The 10,681-nt window shown below is 36.8% G+C and overlaps 1 protein-coding gene across 1 annotated transcript; it reads right to left on the bottom strand.

Annotated features, from left to right (window-relative positions):
- Window positions 1–3,643: 3,643 nt before the first annotated feature.
- Window positions 3,644–7,591, bottom strand: LOC104435787 (beta-1,4-xylosyltransferase IRX9). Its single transcript, XM_010048486.3, has 3 exons — window positions 6,710–7,591; window positions 5,921–6,167; window positions 3,644–4,247 (listed from the first exon to the last, which is right to left on the bottom strand). Exons 1-3 carry the CDS (start codon window positions 7,420–7,422, stop codon window positions 4,077–4,079), a joined length of 1,131 nt encoding a protein of 376 aa, XP_010046788.2. The 5' UTR covers window positions 7,423–7,591; the 3' UTR covers window positions 3,644–4,076.
- Between the last annotated feature and the right edge of the window lie 3,090 nt (window positions 7,592–10,681).

Genomic DNA, 10,681 nt, shown 5'->3' with positions numbered 1-10,681 from the left:
AGACAAAGTACAAGACAATATTTGAACATTTCGAAAAAGTACAGGGTGCAAAACTATAGCTTGTTATAGTCACCTATAGACATAGGGGTCACGCGTCAATTACCACAGTCGACTCGCTATTTCCGGTACTTTGATGGATGAGAAATTGGACGGAACGTCTTAAAAAAACAATATGAGAACTCGAATTACAACCAAACAAAGTATGAGAAACAAAATTGATTTCCGCCAAAACTTCCAGGACCAATTTGTAATTTCCCTTTTCCATTTCTTGTCGCTGAGTTGGCAATATTGCTCATGGTGATTGGTCATGAATGATGGTAAGTACTTCCGTTTCAGATGATGGATTGAGTGGTAATTGCTATGTGATTAAACGTATTATTTTAGTATAGCTGGAACAGGTCATGTGACAACTTGCAGCTCATCGTCCATGCATTACCAATTATGCTTTGCCAATATGTTTGAATTGAGTACGATAGACCAACTAACGATCACATGAGCATTAACCAATCACTACATTTTTGTTTTTGTCATATCTCCTCCCTATAATTGACTTGATTACTTCAAGTTTAATGAGCACCCAACGCTCTTGTTTTCAACATCATTGACTTGTCTTAAACCCGGGAGATGCTCCATATGTCGAGCTCCTGTTTCACAGCACCATAAAATGATGGAGACGGTTTGTCTTTCGGGAGAAATATATTAGCCATTATTACGTAGTAGGGCAGAGCCCTTATTTATCTTGAGAAAATAATAAAATTATGTTTAGTCGTTCGAATATTCTTACTGGATTGAATAATGCCGGATTGAATAAGAATATGATAGGATTTTAAATATCCCATTCAACGTGTATTGATGTCTAGATGCCATATGGATTCAAATAAATATTGAAATGAGCGTTTGATTTGCGGGATCAAAAATTAAAAATAAACCGTGCAAATTGTAAAAACTATTCATCATTTTACAATCCCCATCTATATCAGACACCTCTCTTTCTCGTGACTTTGAGGATGCCAAGGAGGACACCTTCTCCTTCTGCGACGTCCCTTTCACCCCCTCAACCAGCCCAACGAATTGAGCCCCACTCTACCTTCAAATGAGTGTCTTTGGCCATATTCAGAAAAATAGTTCAGGCAATATTTATTAAGGAGGTCGCCTTTGCTTTTTAACTTCAATGTCTTATCGTGCATTTTAGAACACCCCCAACTTCACTTTTATTTTTCCGACCAAAAAGAAATTCACTTGTATTGAAGAGAAAATAATAGAAATGGTTCATGAATTTTAATCTAATGTGTAATGTGGTTCCTAAACTTTTAATTTATTAAATGTAATACTAAATCTTTATCCCAATATGCAATATGATGCTTGAATTTTTAATTTATTCGATGTGATTCCCGAACTTTTGATACATGTTTAATTTAGTGTTTAGATTATACAAAAATGTTTTATGATGTTCTTAAACTTGAATTGATGAAAGGACAATATTGAACATTTCCATATAGGTTATGGATTATATGGAATATGTACAAAAGTCTAGAAACAATATTGACAAAATTAAAAGTTCAAAGATTATATTAAACATTGAGTTAAAGTTCATAGACCATATTACATGTTGTGCCAAGATGTAAGAATCATTTGTGTCATTATTCTTTATTAAAACATGCGAGAGAATTTTCTTTTCTAACAACACTAGTATTGACATGTAAAATCACATATGTAAAAATTTTCTCATAATCAATGATGTGGCAAGAAATTCAATTTAGGGGGAGGGGGTGGAATTCTCACAATAATTTCAATGATTATTTTACTTAATTTTTTTTATTTTTTTTGTAATAACAGGTTAGTTAGATAAAGCCGATTTTATATATTAGTAGAAGATACTAAAAGGAAAGAAGATCACCAAAACAGAATAGTTAATCTAAATAGATCAGTAAAACATATCAAATAAAAGATTGTACCTACCACCAAACAAAATGCCGTACCTAATTTATTAAAAGAATGTGAACCTAATGCAACTCAATCTTCCAATGATAAAGTACCAATAACTTCCTTTTAATTCTAGTTGTGCTTTTTTAACTTGTATATATTTGCTCATGCTTAGTTGGGTTCTATGCATAATTTCCCTTTTGAAAATTTATGTTCATTGAAAATGTTCATCTACTCTTGCACATTTAACTAAAATGGTATTTGTATTAGAATTATACCTGTAACAATAATATGAAATTGTGATAGAAATGTCACTGGAAAGTAATATACATCACTTGGCACATAAATGAATATTATAGGTTCAATTGCCTAACATTTTACACTTCCCATCCGTCATACTTCATGAAAATTGAATATATCATCAACTTATTCTATTGAATTCAACTCCATTATTAGTCATTTCTTCTTGAGTAATTATTATCCTTGAATTACTTTAACTCTAATGTTGTATTTTACTGCATGTTATATTGGATAACTTCGAAGTAATTTTACTCTCTATGTTGTACTATCCCAAAAGTCAAATTTTCTATTCATGTTTTTCTCTAGATATATAAGTAAATATTTCTATTAAACATGTCATATCATCCACATGCAAAATGGAGTCAAATTTATTTGAAATCATAGATATAATTACTTTCTCGCCCTTGTACAATTAATTCTACTACTTATAACTTTAAATCATACTAATTAGATGTAATACCTATAAGTGTGTTAGAATTTTATTTTTAGTTTAATTTTTCATAAATATTTTCTCATTTGTTATCTCATGATTATGAAACATATCAACGATCATCTATTAAAGTAGATGATCAAAGAGCTAGCAAAGGAAGTCATCTTCCATCTCAAAACGAAGCCTCGTCTTTACAAAATTCATGGCTGAATCGAACATCATCATTATAGAATAGTTAAACACTAGTCAAATCAATCCACCAGCAATATGGAGACAAACCCAAAATGCTTGGGAGCAAATCAATCCACCAGCAATATGGGGACAAACCCAAAATGCTTGGGAGCTTCTGGAGTTCTCCATGTGGACCTCAAATGCATTTTCTCTTGCTTGGTAAAACATTTTGGTCATAATATACCCGTAAAGCGACAAATGTCCTCCATAAAAGATGCTTCTTTTTCTAAACATTTTTTGAGTTGCAAAAAATTATAATAATAAAAAATCAAAACCCCAACTATATTCATTATTACACATTTATCTTAAACTTTTTTTTACAACATTAAAAATCCTAAAATATACTTACTGTGACACATTTAGCTAAACTTTTTCTTGTAACATTAAAAAATCCAAACTCGTACCTTATTTTACCCTCCATTAAAATTTAGTTAGATAATTTTTTTTTTTTTTTTTTAAGCCTCACGGGCACCATTGTCAGTCTAGTTTGCCTTACGTTGTCCATGAATGCAGGTTTTTAATGACACATATAGTAAATGTATTACACAAGTATAAGTTTCGGATTCCTAGTGTCACAAAAAAGTTTCAAGTAAATGTATCACAGGTGAACATAATTTGGATTTTTTTGGGAGTTTTTTCTCAAGTTATAAAAGAACCACATATATGGATATTTTGCAAGTTTCTGAAGTCCAACCATGATAGCTGCAGCATTAGGAAAACTAGTATTGAAATCACCACGCAACTTAAGTGAATTGGCTATGAAATTGAACTGCAAAAGATGTTACTGACTGACAAGCAATCTTGGTCAATTGATTGTCGTGTGGGTCGATCGTGAAAGAATAATACACGAATCTAATTGGGAAGAAGGAAGGCGACTTTAGTCGATGATTACGCTATTAACCTCGTACCAAAAGGAGAAAGCTCGCCGGAGCTAGCCTGGACTACTTTAACCCTAGCACGTAGAGAGGAACGCATCGATGCCCTAGTCTTGCAACAGTCTAGATGACCGATCGCCGCGTGAGGCCCAAAACCAAGGAGGGTCTTGAGCAACTTCGCAAACGATTCAAAACTGAAACGATTTTATGCTCTACAACACGCTTCGAGAGTATAAACACAAAAGAATGAATGATAGGAACTTTGAGAGCACGACAAGAAATAAAGAACGTTTTATTCACTGTAGTGTTTTGCCTTCTTATCGTTGAGAAGTCAGCGTCTGATGGAGAGCTGTCGAGGGAGGATGATGAGGACGAGGAAGGAGGTAGCGAAGATGCCAGAGCATGATCTTGGAGCACTTCTCTCCTGGAAGTCCCTTCACTTTGGTCTCGTCCTCGTGCACCACTTCTTTCACGAACTTCATGGAGTCCTGCATCGCCGAAGCAATCGATCCCTCTTGAGTCTTGACTCGATATTACATTCACATGAAAAAAAAATTTCGCTTTTTTCCCTCGCTGAACACACGCATGACAAAATGGACTCGATTCCAAAGGGCAGGAGTGAAGGTTTAATTGAGTAAAAGAATAGGAGGGCCTACTCTAGAATGATGATTTAGATTATTGCATAATCATACATACACGAGATTCTCGAGCAAAGAAATGTCTCCTGCAACTTGACTTGAATCATATAATTAGTCATTCTAATATGTGTAATTTTTTAGGGTCTTGCACATTATACCTTTAGCCAGAAGAGAGTGCCCCCTTGTTAAGCAAAAATATGTTAAAAAAAGAAATGATTGGATTTCTTGTATTAATTACGCATGACATGAGAAAAGCATAGTATTTAAAGTTGCAAACTTTTTTTTGTTTGGTTATTCAATAAGTGTTAAGTGCACCCGTTAAATAAGTATAATTCTTCAAAATGCATTTTAAGATATTAAAGTTGTTGATGGAGAGGTTGAGCCACTTGAACTGAAAGACAAAAAGAAAAGCAGATCTTCTCTATCAACAAAAATATAGGAAGCCTGAGTCTATTCCACATGGGCCAATCACAAAAAAAGTACTCTCAAGTCTCTAATCAGAGAGATGAGGTCACGTTATCGAGTGATAAGTAATTCATCACTCACCCCCAAATAATTTTATACGATTTCTCATAATACTCTGTTTAATAGCTCAATCCATGTGAAATAGATTGGGTGGTGACAAAACACAATGCACTTTTCTATCGAAAGAAATAACGAAAGATGATCAAATTTATTCTATTAAATGAAAAGTTTGAATCACCAAAAACAATCAACCCACCTATAGGGACCCCCGACGCGTACAAAAGACTTGTCCTTGAATTCTACCTTTGTTCCTGTCGGTGCATAGGACTCGCCACCTAGATATTGTGGGAGGAACTCTACCTACGAAAAACTCAATGGATCGGAGGCCTAATCCTTAGGGTCACATGGAAAAGGCCCAATGGGCTTTTTGTGGGCCTCCTCGGTTAGGAAGGTATACCCACCAATAAGGTCCCTTGTCTCTTCGTCCGCTACCTAATTAGATATGATTAAAGTGGGCAGCCAGTCATTTTCCAGGCCTACCTACGTTTTATAGAACGCTAATTAGATCTAGATAGGCCCAAGCTTGCCTATCGTGCAAGAAGGAGATCGCTTGTCTAGATCCGCCCTAATCGTGCTTCGGGTATCTATTGGCTCGGAAGAGTCCAGCGGACTACTGAACCCCTGATTATATCTAGCGTCAAATCGTCCGGTCTCAATGTTCGATGACCATAAAGGCATTGAGCTTGAGGATCCCTGGGCCTCCATCCAATATTATCGGACTTCGGAAGGGGGGCTGATTGGGGCTAGCACAAACAACACGACACGATAATCCTCTCATTCAGCTCACATGTAATTAGGATGATCGAATGTGCGACACGACCAGGGGACTATTTTGAGATCAAGCTCGAGCTTGACGGGGCATGTAGACAACCTAAGGGTAGTAGACACTAGTAGACAAAGCATGTATGTATGAGATAAAGATCCCTTACTAAATGTCTCGACAAATCTCAATCGTCAATGCATTATAATATGAACCAATGATGTGGGTGGACCGGTACCTGAGAGTTGGGTTGACCGGAAGAAGGGCGACCCCATCGTTCAGGGTCCCAAAGGATGGAGCTGTTGAATGCGAAGCTGGAGATGTGAATGGGAGGTCTCTCGCTCGATTCGCTCGTGGCCGTGGTTTCGTTGCTCAATCTCCTCAGGTGCCATCCCAGCACTTGGGACGAGTCGCACACTGGCCCTTCTATGTTCACCTTCTTCCGGTTCGCCGATAGCACCGCCATGGGCCACGTCCCAAACACCCTGTCATATCGAATCGGACATTCCCAAAATAAGCCTAAATTCTTTGGTCAATAGTCAATGGTAAAACTATGGCACCGTTGAAATAGACCTATGACATCACAACGACTATCACACGATGGGAAATGTCTACGATAGCATTGACAAATGAGATGAATCTTAGGCAATATGAAAGTCGCGGGAAAGTTTCATTACTGTGCATGTGGAAATACCATAAAACATGACCAAAGTGTCCTAAAATATGTCAATCGCCATATCTTAATCCACGCTTGGCGTGAATTATAGTATATAACCATATTCCAGCTATGAACATTGTTGAATCCTAGTAAAATATCTCCCTAGGCATCACCTAAAACTTTGAAAACTCTCATCATTTTGCACGTCAAGCTCAGCACTTTAAATCGTTTTCCTACTTAACCACATGAAAAAACACGTTGTTTGGTAGAACTAACCATAAAAGCATCCTAAGCTTATCACATTAAGAAAAAAAGAGAAATCCTACTTAATGACGGAATAATTAAGAGAACTGAGGCAAGAATTCCTACTCAATCTCTCTGAGCTCCTGGAAGAAGTCCAGATCGTAGACGTTTGAGAGCCCAGCGAAGTGAACAATACCGCTGAGTTTGTGGTGCTCGATGTGCCGGAGAGCAAGGTTCCGCTGGTGGTCCATCTCTGCATCCGGGTCCGTGAAGTTCTCGCGGAAGACCAAGTGCCGGTACATGATTCCTGTCTTCCTCATCATCTCCGACACTTCCCTGGAGTCCGACCGCTTTTCGACGATGATCCACAGCAATGGTTGAGGGACCAACTTTATAGTATTGGCCAACCTTCTCAGCAGCACACCTGTCAATGGATGGTTTGCGGTAGGTGTGACAATGATCAAGAGCCTCCTAGGGACAAGCTTATTGTTTCCCTCTGGAAATTCAGCTTCTTCTAATTGGTTATCTTCGTTCTCCAAGAGATCGTCCTCTTCAGGCTCGGCACGGGGTTTCCCCGAGACACGCTCCGGCACCTCAGAAATCAAGCTTCTATTGAAACTGACGTGCGAAGATGTGGTCGGTGGCGGGTCCGATAGTTCTCCAGGTTGTGGAGAGAAGATCTCTATTTTGTTGGACATGACGGGTTGGCCAGCGAACGTCCTGGCCTTACCCGTGGGAGCGAAGCCGGTGAAGAATCCCATGACGAAACATAAAGAGAAGTGGACAATGGCTTTCTTCCACAACTGGACCTTCTTCTTTGATCTTTCCACAGACCCCATCCTGGCAAAAATCTACGACGTTGGACTTTGATCCGAGTTTTTCAAGCAAAAGAGAGAGAGAAAAAAAAGGGGAGTATAATTATAGAAGCTGGAGAAATTTGGTGAAGAAATGATGTTGTTGGGACAGGAAAACGAGCAACCTAGAAGCTTAATTGTGTCGAAAGTGGATTTTTATATGAGAAGTGCTCGGAAAGTGAGGGAAGGTGATGCTAATTAACTATTCTTTTTTAAAATATTCCAGCAGGAGGTTGGGGCTCAACATGCCAATGATTGCTACAGGCGACCTCAAGGTCTAATCCAGTTGTTTGGGGCATTTTCATAGGCGGGAGAGAAGAAGAAATTTTCTCTTCACTTGAAGTTTTTTCTTTAAGTTAAAGGAACGAGAGAGAGAGCTACTTGTGAGTTGCTACTGCACCGAATAGTTGGTGGAATGGAACTTTCAGATGATTTGTATAATTCAAAAATTACTAAACTCGTGGTTGTTAGGACGATTTTTGCAATTGGAAATTTTGAGATGCGACCACCATAAAAATAAATAAAAAATAAAAAAATTATTTGGAGGGGCTGAATCTCAAGTTCAGTCAACTGTATTGTCTTGAAAGCTGGATCATATGCAGGGAATTATTTTAAAGTAAATTCCCCTTGACACCGATGCTTTTATGGTTTCTGGAAAAGGTCCATTTCACCTAACCAGCTTTTAATAAGGGGATTTATACAACATATATGTTTTAATTGGTCTAAGAAGTTCGGAAGTTTAAGCTTGATTAGTTGGTCACCGACATTGCCTATATCATATATATATATATACACTCATGAAGCTCATTGCTTAACTGAAAATTTTCTAGTGATATTATAAGACCGGGAAAAAAAAGGATAAATTTTCTCATTAATGCTTAAATTGGTGCGTTAGAAGTTATTAACACATTTCTCTATTTTCAGTTTGGTGCACTCGGTTGTGAAGCTACATCCTTAGCATATCTATTAATGTTGTTTCAGCCATTAAATAAAGGGGAAAGTGTCAAAAAAGTCATAAACTTTTTGTCTTTGTACCGATTTAGTTCTAAATCTTTTTTTAGTACCAATTTAGTCCTAAACATTTTTATTTTGTGTTAATTTAATCTTTCCGTAGCTAGGAAAATGCCTATGTGGATACACAGTCAACACTGACCATCCTATGTGGCCAGACCGATGTTGACATGAATGCCTGGAAACAAAACAACACCATTTTTATAAATCAACCAAAAAAAAAAAAAAAAAAAACCCTAGAACCTTAGAAACAAAACGACGCCACTTACTTCTCTTATGTTTACCCTTGCCCCAATTCAAGCGAACATCTTCAACAATGAAGGAAGAACCCTAACTCCTATCTACCCAAATCGATTCGGTCTGAACTCAAATCGAAGGATTTTGCTAAAGCCGAGGTCGCCTGACGGTCACCTAATGCTCGACCAACATCTTCTCCCTAGATTCGTTGGAAGTTTGCTTAATGTTCTGAGGTAAGTTTGTCAAACAATGTTCTTTTGAATCAAACCTAATTTGTCTTCTTTTTCAAAATTCCGTTACCCATCTGTTGGTGATAATCAGCTTGATTGATGTCATACAATGAATTGTTCTTTCTTTTGCTAACAGAACAAGTTTTTATAAGAACCTCAAAATTTCAGGTTCTAAAGCTATGTTTGCCAATCTTAAACAAATCTATATCTATTACAGTCAGTTGTATTGTTCATAAATGAAGAAAATGGTATACAATGCTTGTTCACATGGGTCAATGATAGTTTAGATGTCCATTAACTGTTGATTGAGAGAAAGCTGCTCTACAAGTTTAGTCAAAGTTACTAGCATCTTCTATTTTCTTTTGCCTCTCTTGATACTACATCTTTATTGGTTGGACTGTATGATTTATATCACTTTTATATGCATTCCCTTTCAGCTAATGACGTATTGGAATCTCTTCGTGCATTGCAAGCATCAGAAAAAGAAGAACGTGAAGAATAATTTATCGGGTGTATGTGATGAAATATGAGAACATCATATGGATAATAATTCAAAATTTGTGATCAAGTTTCTTGAGGAGATCAATGTTAAGAGGTCTTATTAGCATTCCATGTAGGCAAAATTATAGATCCTCTATGCTCTAGAGTGATGTAAGTCCGGTGCCAGTGTGGATTATTTTGGCTCTTAAAAAGGCTAATTTTTCTTAAACCTTTGTAGAATGCGATTCACCAGTTTCTCTAATAAAATTTGGATATAATTTTTACTCATGCTCGTGTGACTGGTGGTTGCTCATCTTATACTTCCAGTATGTAAAGTTTTATGGTAATCATCCAAGGTGCACTCTCTTGTGGTTAGGTTTTTTAACAGACTTTTGGGATTGAAAACAAATCCACCACTGTGCAATTCATTGGCGAGGTAATTATGCATGTTGTTGGTTCTAATTTTTTTTTTTAATAAAACAATGTTTCGACTTTCTGTAGAAACAAAGATTTTGGCAACAAGATTTCATTGATGTTTTTATTTATTTGTCATATGTTCATCTGTTCATCTGTCCGTTTATGTTTGCTCACTATTTTGACTATTGGAATTGTCCTAAAACTGATAATGAGGTGTCATTGCAAGAGGAGGTTAGTGAATTCATGAAGACATCATCAAACTTGTCACAATCAGTGACGTCGGACCTTCAATTGATAACGATACCTATGTATTTTGCCATTATGACCTAAAATCTCCTCTATGAATAAATAGGGGAAGAAGATATCACAGTTGTCCAAGATACAACCCCAAAAATAGAGGGGAAAGTTGTAGTTTTTTTTATTTAGGAGTTGATGCGGAAATCAATCAAAGGCAAGGATCGTGTCAAAAAATTTTCGCCAAAGCAATGTCGAAGAAGAACCAGTGCCAACCCATGACGAAGATCATGGATGTTCCAAGGATGTTGAAATCAAAGCTCTCAAAGCACAACTAAAATCTGCGAAACAAGATGTGGCAAAGCTGAAGAAAGAAAATTTTTAATTTAAGACATTGTCAGTTGTGTTGTTATTGTTTATGGTAATGTTAGCTTGCATGTCATTTCGAAATTTGAAGATGAAGGACGTCATGAGTTTGCCTTAGTGTGTGTTATTTTGAACATGTTTAGTACATATATATCCACTCGAGTTGCGAGAATGAAGTGAAGCATTTCTACTATCTAAAAAACACATATGTTTGTACTTAATCATATATTGCTCTCCTTGTGAATATGGTTGCATGCATAAGATGTAAG

This window comes from Eucalyptus grandis, chromosome 1 (genome assembly GCF_016545825.1).
Source record: "Eucalyptus grandis isolate ANBG69807.140 chromosome 1, ASM1654582v1, whole genome shotgun sequence".
NCBI lineage: Eukaryota > Viridiplantae > Streptophyta > Magnoliopsida > Myrtales > Myrtaceae > Eucalyptus > Eucalyptus grandis.
Note: the sequence above shows the minus strand (reverse complement) of the source record. Positions and strands in the feature narration are given on the sequence as shown.

Coding starts and splice junctions, on each gene's coding strand:
- LOC104435787 (XM_010048486.3), bottom strand. CDS start 7,422: ATGGGGTCTGTGGAAAGATCAAAGAAGAAGGTCCAGTTGTGGAAGAAA. Junction 6,168..6,709: donor CAGGAGCTCAGAGAGATTGA/GTAGGAATTCTT, acceptor TCGATATGACAG/GGTGTTTGGGACGTGGCCCA. Junction 4,248..5,920: donor CCGGTCAACCCAACTCTCAG/GTACCGGTCCAC, acceptor TCGGCGATGCAG/GACTCCATGAAGTTCGTGAA.